The following is a 13818-nucleotide window of genomic DNA, read 5'->3' as shown; positions in this document are numbered from 1 at the left end:
CACAGCTGGGGTGGCCCTGCTTCGTGCTCCAAACACCACTCTGAGAGCCTACAAAACACTGCTCAGAAGAAAAATCACAGTGTTTTTCCTCTTTAAAGATAGTTCATGGCAGTACTAAAGCAGAAGCTACTAAATGCTGAGCAGAGTCTAAAACCACAAAAGAGACTGCAGAGCCCTGCTTAAAAGCTGTCTGCAGGAAACAATACACGGAGCTGTTTGCAGCTGGCTGTCTTCACAGTAGATCAGTGTGTTACATCTTTGTGGCAGGAGTTCAGTGTCTCAAAATGACCAGTAAAAGGAGCAAGATAAGTCACAGCGCCGGGTCCTGGTTTCTAGAAGCACAGTGAGGTTGCAAAATGCACTCGACAGAGAGTTGTTGATTGCATCCCCCAGCTGCAGGCAAAGCAGGGGAATAATTGGGTAATTTGTATGGCAATGTGTCAGCAGACACAGATCAGCAACAGAGGAGCTGTGGGCTGCTCCAGGACAGCCACAGCCGGTTTACCTCTGATGATAACATGGCAACAGGAGGGGCTAAAATACTGACAGGCCACATCCAGGAGATTTACACCTCACAGGTGCTGTTTATGTGGTTTCAGCTTTGCTCACCCACACCCCCTTGGGGAGTGGGGTAGCTGGAACCTGCTTCTCCCTCAAGGCCTGCCTTCCTTGCAGCACTTAGATAAACACCATACCGTGTACTTGGAACCAACTTCACTTTGATAACTCTGTAAGGTAAAAAAATGTAAACAGAGGGAGCACAGGAAGTCTGGAATAGTCTCATTACAACGTCACAATGGGAAGCATTTCATTTTAGAGCATAAAAATCCATCTTTACAGAGGTATGTTGCTTTCCCTCAGTTCTGGGAGCTGGAATGATTCAGGGAGCAATAAGCCCTCCTTGCATACCTAGTGTTTTCATCATTGCTGACAAAATGTATCATCCAGTGTATATTTGTGCTGGTCATTTTTACAGATATTGCTAATAGCCAAGTGCTAGAACGTATTACAGTTTTGAAGGCAAGCAACGAGGGCTATTTACTCAACAAAACAGTATGGCAGTTCCCAATTCATTAGGCAGTGATTTAAAAACCCAGTTTTCTACTGTTACTGGCAGTGAGAAACAGCTGGACACGGTGTCAGAGGTCCTGAATGTATGGCTTGATTTCCTCAGAGGAGCTGCTGCTCGTGTCACACTGCGGATAAATCAATGCGGTTTGCTGAATTGGTGCTTTTATCCCAGGTGTTCAGCTTCGTGGGAGTTGTGCCTGGCCTGTTCCCAGTCATCTGGAAAATAAAATAGTATAGAAGATCAATTTATTTATTTTGCCAAGCCACTCTTGCCGATGAAATAAAAGCTTGAAAGCATCTATTTGCATTACAGTGTTGTCACAGGGTCCTGAGAGCATATGCCACAAAGGATTCTTAAACAGTTATTGCCAGGATCTGAGGTGATTGGCAACGATCACTTAATAACACCTATCACTTCAGATGTCTGGTTCTTTATAAAAACAAATGTCTTGTGTCTCAAGACACTCTAAGGAGAGCTAGAAAAGGATATTCACATGTTGGCTTAAGAGCAAGAATGCCCTATCAGAGAGCCACCATCATCAGAGCAACACACTGCCAAAAAGCTGCTGGAATGCAGAAGTCCATTGCAACTGGGGGAACAACCTTATTGAACCATATCCAGAGCTCATAAAGCTGTTTGCTTTTATTTGATGGTTTCCCAGAAAGCAGAGTTTTGTCCTTTGCTTTCAAAACAAATATTGAAGCTGCAACTTCATGCTTGCTGGTTCCACCTGCCTGCACTTTGCATTAGGCTGGTGCTAAAAATACCCATGGGCCTGCTTTGTTCTTTCCAACAGAATTTAATGTGGAACTCAAATACAGGAGGGGGAAAAGAGGAGCAATACTTACAATGTCTGAATTGAAGGGCTTCACATTGATGTTGCGTGTTGAACTGCTGGTGAGGGACCAGACCTTGGTTTTGTGCTTAAAGGCAGCTCTAACCTTTGGCAAAAAACAGTGAAACCAGCTGAAAAAGTTGTGTTTATTTTCACAGGCGCAGCCTGCAATCATTTCCCCTTTTTCCTTCCTCCACACAAATGTCACTGTGCTATTAAACAACAAACAATCCACCCCTACACTTTTCTTTGCCTTCATGGACTTTTCACTAGGACACTTGCACATTTCCTAGCTGAACACAGAGCCCCAGGCTGGAGCAGGAGCTGCCCATGCAGGCAGGCTCTCCTGGGCTTCACACAGCCCTGAAGGATGCAGGGGCCACCAGGACACAGAGCAGCTGCCAGCCTGGTAAACTGAGTCACTTAGAGGTGCTGGGTAAGCTCCCTGCAGATGGAGCCATGTTCTTCACCAAGTGAAAACCAGATGGTGAGACAAGTAGGTGAGACTTGTCAAGGACTGATGGCTGGAAGTGACTGCTGTGGAGATCAAGGACACCTGGGCCCATTCTCCTGTGACTTTTATAATACCAATGCAATTCTGTCTGGGTGCCCTGGGAATAAAGCCCTTTTTCACCCAGCCACTGCTATACCCAGTCTATGGATGTTTCTTTACAATATCTGAGTTTTACTTCTCAGAAAGAAATTCTCAGGAACAATTCCTGCTGTTTAGCTAAAGGAGTATTTTAGATATGCACAGCCTGGGAAGGGGCCAGTAGGACCTGCTCTCCCAAAATGACAGCTCACATCAGCTGTGTGGTTTTTGAGGATATAAATTCTGAAAAGTTTCTGAATTTAATTTCTCATGAGGCTCCAGAAAAAATAACAGCAATTCAAATATTTGTTTTTGATATAAAATATTTGAAACTTGAAGATTTCTAAGCCTGGGGGAGAATAGAATAAAGAAATATTTTTCCTCCTCCCTGCCTTTAACCTGCCTGCTTAATTTTAGTTGATTTCAATAAAGATCAAGAGTTCCAGAGTCAGACCTGACTCTCCAAACTGATTTTGGCAGAGACCACATCAGTGAATGCTCTGGGTTGGCAAACAGTAATAAATAATAATTTCTCTACAGAAGAGCTGGAGTGCTGCTGTTGCACAGGAAGCAGCAGCAGGTTATGGGGCAGAACTACTCATTAACATCCAGGAAAAAGATCTGTGGAGAGCCAGAGCTACGAGGGTCTCCACTGAGCCTTGCCCTGGCAGTGGGTTTTGTAAAAACCATTTCTTTCAGTAATACTTGTTCCTGGGCATTTTCTGCTATCTGCCATGGGAGGAGAGGATGCTGCAAGCCAAATTTACATCAGCCTTGTCTTGGCTTTATCCCAGCTGCTCTAATGCAGCCTTAATACAAAAAGATGCCTCAGTCCCCTACGAACACCTGAACTTCCTGCCAAGAAAAATACCTGGAAAATCTTCTACTCAGTGTGGTTTCCCATTAAGGATTGCATGAGCAACATCCAGAAGTATGTTTGGCTGAGAATAATATTTATTTTCCTCCCTGGGGCTGCAGCTGTAACAGAGCCCCCAGCAGGGACTGCCAGAGTGAGTCCTGCTCCCACTTTTGGAGCATCTCCTCCTCACAGTGCAGCCTGGGCCTGCTCAGCCCCTCCAGCTCTCAGGACAGCTTCTCTCAGCTTCTCTCCTGACTCTTGAACTGCTCCTCTTATCTTGGTTCTGTGTTTCAGACCTTTCTCATGCTAATTAAAACAAAAAGTCAAGCATGGGTAAAAATGCTGCAAGTCACAGAGCCAGAAGAGCCATGGATTAATTAAAAGAAGGAAATCAGTGACACAGCAGGCAGTGATAACACAGAAAGTCTGTTCTTGCTCCACACTTATGTTCTTTGAATCTGGTAACACCTGATTTATTAACACCATTTGGTTACATACCTCTGAGTTCAGAAGACAGTGAAACAGGAACATGAAAAACCCCTGAAAACAGAAAAAAGGGAGAAGGGTGAGGTCTGGCTGTGAAAAATCAAATGTTTCCTAGTGTGTTTCTCTCAGTTTGTACAGAACAGGCATCAGGCAGCTGGAGCCCTATAAATACCAGAGTGCACTAAACCAGGGAGTCCCAAGTGAACCTGGAGAAACCTGCAGCATTAGGTGACTGTGGGGCTTGTCTGGAACTATTCCTGTAAAAAAAAACAACTCCTAAACTTTGCTGTACTAAAGGAAAAATCTGGCTGAAAATATGCAGAAATTCTTGTTTCATGCCAACAAGAGAACTTTTTGTTTGTGGTTGCAAAGAGGGAAATGCTCTTAGGGAAATGCCAGATCAGGATTTTTCAGGTTACAAAAGCAAGGTATTAGCACCAGGAGAATTTTCATGGCAGAATTTTGCTATCTTTGGGCTTTTAGTCCAATGCAAAGTGAAAAGTCCAATGCAAAGTGAAAATCCCTTTCCCTCACAAAATAATTTTATTTTCCTGGCAGTAGTATTCAGCACCAAGAACCCTGTTTCACTATTTTTGTATCCATAGTGCTGTTTGTTTCCAAGACAAGACAGGATTTACAGGAGATTGTTTTTCCTTCCTCTTTGTAACACTGTTTGGGAAAGAACTGTAACATGCCTATAGGGCTATGGCTGTACTGAAATGTCTGCTTAAAGCTAAGCAGATGTTTACATTCCTCCTTGGACAGAGCTGCTTTTCTGGATTGCTGTGCCAAGGAGATGAGAGCTGAGTTTCCTGCATGCAGGAGTTCTGTACAGCACAGGGAATAGCTCCACTTTTGATCTTTCCCATAAACTTCTGTTTGCTTTCATTTAGTCTCAGTAACGAAGCCTCAAATTGGCATTGAAAAATTGGCCTGGTATCTCTACTGAAGGATCCTGCCTGTGGTACACAGTGCTGCAAGAATGAATTTCATTTCATTTCTGAAGCTCAGTGCTGTCTCATTTATTTAATTATTGCTACTGGAAACTCTAAGGAGTGGGATACAAGTTCTGTTCAAACAAAGACAAGCAATTGCCAGCACTCTGGGCTTAGCACAGAATTAAAAGACAGAGGAAGGAACACAGAATAAAATGCAGCAAACAAACATGTGAATGCATTACTAATGATCCATTTAATTGGATCTCAGAAGCACTCCTGTTACCATAAATTTCCCCACCAGGTACTTACCTGTAGTGAGTTAAAAACAGCAAATATATACTGAAATACTAAAGCGTGGGCATTGACAGCCAGAACACCAAAGATCCACGAGCTCCCCAGGATTGGTAAGAGAACAGCCACAGCTTTAGCTGTTAGTCTGTAGGAGAAAATGGAAATAGGAAATTGTGGTGAGATCATTAAAGAAATGTCAGCCTCCACACCAAGGAGTTTATCAATTATGTTCTGGCAGCAAGGCAGCAGGTGGAACTTTTCCTTACTATAAAATTCTTTTAATGTGAAAGATGTTAATTATTTTTTCATCTGTGGAAATGGGGATAACAGAACATTGGTATCACACAGGGTAAATACAGATGGTGAGTCAGGAACTGAGGGAGCAGGGAAGGAGATCTGAGAGATGGTCACAAAAACACTGCAGTCATTCTTCAGTGTCCCGAGCAGTTTGTGAGTGGGCAGCCAAGTGCAGGAGGCAAAGAGCAGCGAGCCCTGCACAGGTCACAGCTGTGACCCACTCTGTGACCACCCAGAGAGCTCCTCAGGCCAGGGGCAAACCCTTCTGCCATCGAGGCACTGCTGCCTCGAGCCAGCAGCAATTCCAAGCAGGAGCAGGTGAACCTTGGCACACCCAGGCAGTTTTCAGTGCCAGCTCTCCAAGGACAAACTCCTCCTCCTGGCCAGCCCAGAGCCATTTTAGCAGGAAAAGCACGAAAAGGGACCAGTCCCCCTCTGCAGCATGTGCCAGGAAGGCAGAATAATCCCAATTTCCAGCACTACAAACACTTACTGAGCTCCTGTTGCAGCCCCTGGGATTCATGCAGATTTATCAAATAGTTTAAAACATCAGTTAGTTCAGTCTATGGTACAATTACAGATAGAGAAGCCATGGGGCAGAAAAGAAACAGGGGTAGTGAGAAACTAAAAGTCCCTGCTTGCTAAACCATGTTTTTTAGAAATTATCAGATTTCTATTTAGGTGGGAACCTATGCAAGGGAAAAAGCTGTTTCAGGGAGATTAATGTCCTTGTGCCTCGTGCCCCCTCGTACAGATTAAAGCCCACGTTGAGAGGAATGCACAGAGCTGCCTGACAGGAGGCTGCTGTAATTACAGCAAACACAAAACAAATTATAATTTTGTACCACACAATTCAATGAAGAAATCTTTTAATTAAACCTAGAGACAAGATATCTTGTTCATTTCAGTGACCTGAACACACACTTCATTATATCCTCAACTAAAAGTGTGCCATGAAGTTTATAGGGAAATCTGGGACAGAGAAGCATCTAGATTTTTTTTTCCTGTTCTGGTTTGGGTTTTTTGTGTATTGATTCACATCTCTGTATGCTCAGCCATTAATATTTCGGCACAATTCAATTTAATTCTTCAAGGAATTTTTTCAGACAGAAAATGAAGGAATATCTTAAAGCTTGAGGTCCTATTTAAATTTTAAAATGCATTTTAAAAGATACAATTTTTAAACAACTTATAAAAGTTTATTTTTGCGAATCAAAGATGCTTTGGGGTTTTTTTTTGTCTGATAGGATTAAAGATCCCCCCCAAACTCTAAGATAAAATATGCTGCACTGGGGAGCTGCCAGCAGAACAGCTCTTGCCATGGACTTTGTGCAGGAAGAGCTGTGAAATGGCACTGAGCACTCAGGAAAATGCAGTGTGCAGGATCAGGAGCTGGGCAGGCCAGGGAACACCTGGGGATGGACCAGGGACACCCAGAGCCTGAGAGAGTTCAGGGTTTGAACACCTGGGGATGGACCAGGGACACCCAGAGCCAGGAGGGTTCAGGGTTTGAACACCCAGGGATGGACCAGGCACACCCAGAGCCAGGAGGGTTCAGGGTTTAACCCTCTGCAGCTGAACCAGCAGGGGCTGGTACACCCAGCACAGCTCCTCTTGTAAAACTGCCTTCACCACAAACCACCTCGTTTTCTTTTTCTCTTTTGTTCTCTCTGGTTTCATAAAATTTTCAGTTTGGAATATAATTTTCCCCAACTGTTTCATTGCCAAAAATGTTATCATTGTTTCCCTTTGAGTCAGAGCATAAATGGCTTCATCTGATTTGTAGCTGGGGGCAGAATAGTCAGGCAGTCAATTTTCAGTATTTTCAAAACCATTCTTAGAGTTTAGATTTCCAGAAGCCTTTAATATTGCAAATTACTCATATAATTCTAAAAATCACGTTTTAATAAAAATGGCTCTTCATCAATCCCAAAGTTCAGCACATGTGCAGCAGAATTCCATAGCTAAAATGAAAATACAATCCAGATGTGGAATTTTCCATGCAAAAGTATGAATGTTTCATGCACACTCATTTAGAAAAGCAGCCATGTGAAGGTGAAATTCATTTAAGATTGTGGGTCAGCTCTGCCTATGATTCTCTTAAGTCTCAGTAAGACTTTTTTAAACTTCTCCCTAGTTATTGCATAGCCTTCTCTGCTTACATGTTTGGAATTTCATTCTGTGTAGGAAATTATTAATTCAAGGTGTTTATGAGCTTTACCTACCAATCAAAGGACCCAGCTCTACAGTTCCTGGAGCTCTTTTGTCTTCTTCCACTTATCCCTCCCCTTCCTACCCTTATTCTATTTTAATATTTTAACTTTAAAAAAGAAAAGTACTAACTGTAAAATGCTGCTTCAGAATGCCATTAAGGTAGCAAGGTTAAAAAAATTCTAGAAATACAAAAGTTAATGTTCCACTAGGTGCATTAATTCTGACACACTGCACATACTTTATCTTTTCTTTTTGTTCCAGTTTTTCTTTGCTACATGAATATTTTAGTAGATTAGTTCTGGTACACTAAGATATAGAGCACAATCAAATAGATGTTTCTGGAGAAGGAATACCTCCCCATGCACGACTTATGCTGTGCAACCTAAAAAAAATAGTCACTAGCATCAATGGAGCTTTATATTGTCCATAAAACTGGTGACATAAAGCAATAATTTGGGGCAGGGGCTGTGCTTACTCTGCAGGTACTGTGCTTCAGCCCCACCAGGACATCATAAACCTTGCTAGAAGCTTTTTTCTTGAGCCCAAATGTGCCAGAAAACAGAACAGCCAGCTACGTTTCTCCTGAGTGCCCCTTCCCATGCCCTGGCAATGAACAGCCTGATTCTCACATGCACTTTTCAAAGCTCAGGTATTGCCATTGTCTGCACTCCAACAGCACCAAGTCTGGTGAGATTTTGTCTCTGCATCTAAACACACTGAAGGATCAGTCCTGGAACTAATTCATTAGGAACAAAGCAAATCCAGCACAGAATCTCCTTTCTATTGGTACATGTTGCCAAGTTGCTGGGTTTGGGTTTTTTTTGTAGGTACATACCTGTCGTTACCTAAACAACTTCTGGAAAACACAAAAATACTTCGAGTCTGATTAAATTTTTACATCTAGACCATCTGGAGAAGCCTTTGGACTACGATCAGCTGTACACAGCCTACCTGAGAGCTGTCTGTGCTTCAGGGCTGCTCACGCTCTGCCCCAGCACCAAACCCCTTCAGCTGCCTTGCGAGGCTGCTGGAGCTGCACCCACCCGGAGCCCCCCGCAGGGCTTCACGTCTGGGGGCTCAGAGCCCTGGGGCAGTGCCTGCAGGGCTGTCTGTGCCAGGTCCTGGCAGCTCAGGGCTGTCTGTGCCAGGCCTGCCAGCTCAGGGCTGTCTGTGCCAGGTCCTGGCAGCTCAGGGCTGTCTGTGCCAGGTCCTGGCAGCTCAGGGCTGCCCGTGCCAGGTCCTGGCAGCCCAGGGCTGCCCGTGCCAGGTCCTGGCAGCTCAGGGGCTGCCCTGCAGGTGTGCCAGGTCCTGCCAGCCCAGGGCTGCCCGGGCCAGGTCCTGGCAGCTCAGGGGCTGCCCTGCAGGTGTGCCAGGTCCCTCAAGCTCAGGGCTATCTGTGCCAGGTCCTGGCAGCCTAGGGCTGTCTGTGCCAGGTCCTGGCAGCTCAGGGGCTGTCCCACTCACCTGAGCACCCGTGGCTGAGCCCCTCTGGCAGAAGGCCAGAGTCCAGTTCCTTTGAAAATCCTCAATCAGTTTTTCACAGACATCTCTGCTGAGAGCAGCATTCACTTCCTCCATTAATTTCTAAGCTGTCCATTTAACATCCACTCACCCTTTCAATCTCCAGATGAAAAAAAAATGTTTTCCTTTCCTCTTCCTGTTCTTAGGGTTGAATTCTATTTCCTGAGAAGTTAAACCTGCTTGATGGAGCTCTTTTCCCATCCAAATGTCTTCAACTGGCTTTTTTCAGTTGTTTTGGTTTCAGCACTCACATCAGGCCAGGATTTTGAAGCCTTCTGTGTGTCTTGCTGGGGCACAGGCTGTTAGGCAGCATTTTAACCCAGCTGAAATCAATCAGCAGGGGAAGGGATGTTTTCTGAGCTGGATAATGACCTCAGCTGTGCTGCAGCCCTGGTGTGCAGAAGCACAGGCTTCAGCACCTCTGAGGTGTATTTTCATTAGCAACATCATCTAAAATCATTGCAGTTGCTGAAGTTACCAGGGACACTTTTCCAAGAGCACAGCTGGGCCTTGCAGGGTGTTGTATTTGCAGTTGGTGTGGAACAGCTCCACTCAGCTGTGATTGCTGCCTTGCCTCAGTTCATCTCTGCCCTGCTCTGCTCCTGCCCCGAGCTCTGTCAGTATTACAGCAGTGCACAGCGACCACACTGACACCTTTACAAGGGAGACACTTCTCTGCTTGCAGAAAGAAAACTTTATTACTTCTGTGGAGGGGACCCCTAATTCACAAATCAGTTTTATTGGTTCTATATGGAGCACTAATCCTTTTAAGACTTCTGACATCCACTTTTCTGTCATGATGCCTGCTGAAGTAAGAACTAAATTCAGACTCATAAGCCAAGATTATGTAATCATTGGAGGAAACACTGTCTAAAAAAAGCAAAATTCCTTCACCACAATTCACAGAACAAGACAAGTCTTTTAACTGAAGTTTCTCTCTTGTTTCTTCCTCTCTAGTCACTTCCAGCAGTACCCTTTGTGTTTTATATAAAAATAAATAAATCCCCAAAACCATGACTAGCATTTCAGACTTATGGCTGAAAAAAAATTAATTTAATTGCAGTTTCCTGTTTGTTACAAGTAATATTTACTCACTCCTCAGCTGGAAGTCAGAGAGATGCTGGGAAACCACAGGTAGCAATTCTGGCTGTGGATGAAAGTGATTTTCACACGGAGCCCTGTCTCCTGAGCTGGCTGCTGTCCCTGCTGAGCCCTGAGGAGCAGAGCACAGAGCTCTGTGCTGCTCACTGGGCTGCCCACAGCTCCTTCCCCACCCCGAGGAGCCACACCAAGAGCTGCAGGTACCACCAGCACCAAAAGGACAAATGGAACAGTAATGGTGACAGCTCATGTTTGACGGAACGAGGCAGCAAATGGCAGAAAAAACACAGAACAATCTTCGGGGCTGATGAAGAGCCACTGAGTCCACTTGGGATCTAGAGCAATGAGCTCCCTTGCAGTCCTCAAGAAAAGAACTCCTCTCTAGCTGGAGCAATGCCCGGGGGTGTTGGAGCTGCTGAGCAGAGCAGCCACAGCAGAGCAGAGCAGAGCTCTGCCCAGCAGAGCAGCCAAAGCAGAGCAGAGCAGAGCTCTGCCCAGCAGAGCAGCCAAAACAGAGCAGAGCTCTGCCCAGCAGAGCAGGCACAGCAGAGCACAGCAGAGCTCTGCCCAGCAGAGCAGGCACAGCAGAGCACAGCAGAGCAGAGCTCTGCCCAGCAGAGCAGGCACAGCAGAGCACAGCAGAGCTCTGCCCAGCAGAGCAGGCACAGCAGAGCAGAGCTCTGCCCAGCAGAGCAGCCAAAACAGAGCAGAGCTCTGCCCAGCAGAGCAGGCACAGCACAGCAGAGCAGAGCTTTGCCCAGCAGAGCAGCCACAGCTCAGGCTCAGAGCCAAATCCCCAGCCCCTTCCAGCCCAGCAAGCCACCCACGCCCACAGCATGGCAGTGGCACCAGAGCAGGGCTGTGGGGGCTCTGCTGAACAAAGCCCAGCTCTGGGCTCTGCCAGACACCTTGGTCTAATGGGAGAACTTCCATCCAAAAAGGACACACGTGGATTTTGCCTCTGCTCCTGACTCCAAGCAGCAGCTCATGAATTCCTGCAAATACACCTGTACCTCCTCCTCCTCCTCCTCCTCCTCCTGCACTCTGTCCTGGCTGCAGTCAGGCTGCTGGCACAAGGCATGTCCTTTAATCAGCACATACACAGTTGCTTACCTAATCTTGGGTGATTTCTAGGCAGAACTATAGCAAATTAAAGGGGAAAAAAAGACAAAACTAATAACTGCAGAGGCCATTTCCCATTTCCCAAATGTTATTTGCGCTTTCAAAATAATGGTGTGAATCTGACTAAGAACCATTTACAGTCACTTCAGATCATTGCTTTCTTGTGGGTGTCATTTATAACCCAGGAAGAGGCTGCTAAATGAAAGCATTGTAGCTACAGAAAAAAAATTCTAGGCTGCAACAGCAAATAAATTCAGATTGATTTTTATTCCCTGAGTGGGAAGGGAGGTGGAATTGTTCTTTCTCTGAGTGTTTAACAGTCTGCCCTCTCACCACAGACCCTCACAAGAAGGCAGATGCTGCCAAAGCAGCCTCACCTCTCACACGCCTTCCCAAAAATCTCAAACTGCCTTTAGAAGACACAGCATTTGCTCAGGACACAGGCCTGAGCTCAAATCAGGCTTTTGCCCAAGGGACTGCACTTTCCACTTTTGCAGAAAAGTGTTTGACTCCCTGCTTGATGCTCATTCTTGCCTGTTGAACCTGTCCCACAATTATATATTGAATAATTAAATATTGTCTGGCTCAGAGAGAGAAGGTGAGCTCCACAGATTAGTCACAAGGCACTCCCTGAGAGAGGGGAGTCCTACCTAATCCTTGCTTTATTAATATTGCTGAATTGATATTAAATATTCAGTAGAGCAGGGACTGAAACTCAAGTCTCACTTCAAATCCCCATCAAGCCAGACAAAATTAAGGCCATGACCAGAAATGGAGCTACCTTAGGAATTTTAATACTGAGAAGGCAATTCCAGGGGCTGCAGCACTGACTTCAGCACCCAACCAGGGATTTAGGAATCCCTGTCTTGCTAAGGCTTTCCACAGATCAAAGCCCTTGTCACCTCCATGGCTTCCAGATTCTAAAAACACAAAAGAAAAAAAAAATACTTCCCAAAAATTAAGTACTGAACTAAAACATATCCTTCTCCTTGTCTTTAATGCAAGTTATTAGAAACAAGTATGAAGAATTAAAACATAATGTCATTGCAAGCTGAATTTTAGGAGTTTGTGACTTCCCCAGGGAAACAGAACTTGCAGGGAGATTTTACCATTCCTTTCCTACATTTCCTTCCTCCAGCATTTTTTGGTACTAATTCTCTCACCGCAGTGCTGTTGAGACAGCACTCTCTGCTTCTCAATCCCCAAGCCCAAGGTGAGAGCTAATTTTCCACTGAACTTTGCCATTAAGTCATCAAAGGAAATGAGAGTTATTCTCACAGCAGAAGAGTGCTCCACAGGCAGTGGAGGGGTGCTGATAAATGGGTGAGGATGAGGGGGCTGGGACCTGCCCTGGGAGCCTCTGCCCTCCTCCCCAGGACACCAGGGGCTCCTCTGCCCTCAGTGAAATCCCATCCTGGAGGGGCCTGCCCCGGATGGCCTTGTGCATGTCTGCTTTTATCTGCACAGCTCTGGCTGTCTCTGTGCTCCCTTTCATGCTCTCTTCTCCTGAGCACCACCTGCACCTCCAGTGGGGCAGGACAGGCGTTCTCTGTGCCACAGCTACTGCCCAAGGAGCGTGCAGGACGAATCTCCCCGCCAGGGAGGCACTCCGGGTCTGCTGAGAGCGACCACAGACAGCACACACACTCCTGGAGGGTGAATCCAGTTTCACTTCTCCAGCAGCCAGGCAGGCAGGATGGGCAGGCTCTTTGTCTCAGTCACGGATTACGCTTTTTGGAAATCCAGAAAATGTGGCTGCTGAAAATGCATGAGACTCCAGAAATGGATGACAGAACAAATTTCCCAGGAGTGCTTGCTGATGACTATGGCCAGAAGCCAAAATAATTAAATTCTTAGAAAATCATGTGGAAAATGAAAGCAGTTTAAAAGGAAAAGAACTGGCCCTGGTGCTTACAATAGTGAAGATTTATTCCTTTCTTGAGCAGAAATGTTCACTTGCCTATTTCCCACAGTGTTTGGTTCTTCCCCAAAAGATTCTGGAGTTACTTTACAGAGCTAAGGGGGGGGGGAAAGAGACAAGAAAATATTACCCACTTCCATGACAGGTTTTCCTTAATAGTCTCACAAAAGCAAATTGACAAGAAAGTCTGGAGGGATTCATTTGGGTTTTTAAAAGAAAATAAATTGCAATTTTCTAATGTGTAAGGGCTTTTTTTTGTTTTTGGGTTTTCTTAACATACCATGCTATTATTAGGGGCCAGTTTTTCTCCAAAACTGAGACAAAAGAGCAACACTGTTCTCACAAGCAGACAACAAAAGCTAAGCAGGAGGATTGGGTTTCATAGATATCCAGTTTGCCATGAGCCAGCCCTGGGTTGAACAGGTCATGGTATCGTCCTGCCTCTAGGTGAAAGGTATCAAATAATTGACAAAAATGGTTGTAAAGTCAACAGGAGCAACAGGACAGTCCAGCCTTGGCTGCTCTGGGCACTCTGCATGTGTGGAACTGGCCTGGTCCCCCAGATTCCT

At 45.4% G+C, this 13818-nt stretch overlaps 1 protein-coding gene across 2 annotated transcripts in view; it reads right to left on the bottom strand.

Annotated features, from left to right (window-relative positions):
• Positions 1-702: 702 nt before the first annotated feature.
• Positions 703-13818, bottom strand: part of ADGRD1 (adhesion G protein-coupled receptor D1) — a 109386-nt gene continuing 96270 nt past the window's right edge. For both annotated transcript variants that reach the window (XM_041488936.1, XM_041488937.1), the window contains 4 exons: positions 5092-5218; positions 3857-3898; positions 1921-2013; positions 703-1287 (listed from right to left, as the gene is read on the bottom strand). In XM_041488936.1, the coding sequence (XP_041344870.1) occupies positions 1192-1287; positions 1921-2013; positions 3857-3898; positions 5092-5218 (358 nt within the window). In that variant the 3' untranslated portion in view covers positions 703-1191. The remainder of the gene's footprint in view (positions 1288-1920; positions 2014-3856; positions 3899-5091; positions 5219-13818) is intronic.

This window comes from Pyrgilauda ruficollis, unplaced genomic scaffold (assembly GCF_017590135.1).
Source record: "Pyrgilauda ruficollis isolate IOZ18807 unplaced genomic scaffold, ASM1759013v1 scaffold9, whole genome shotgun sequence".
In the NCBI taxonomy this organism is placed as follows: Eukaryota; Metazoa; Chordata; class Aves; order Passeriformes; family Passeridae; genus Pyrgilauda; species Pyrgilauda ruficollis.
Note: the sequence above shows the minus strand (reverse complement) of the source record. Positions and strands in the feature narration are given on the sequence as shown.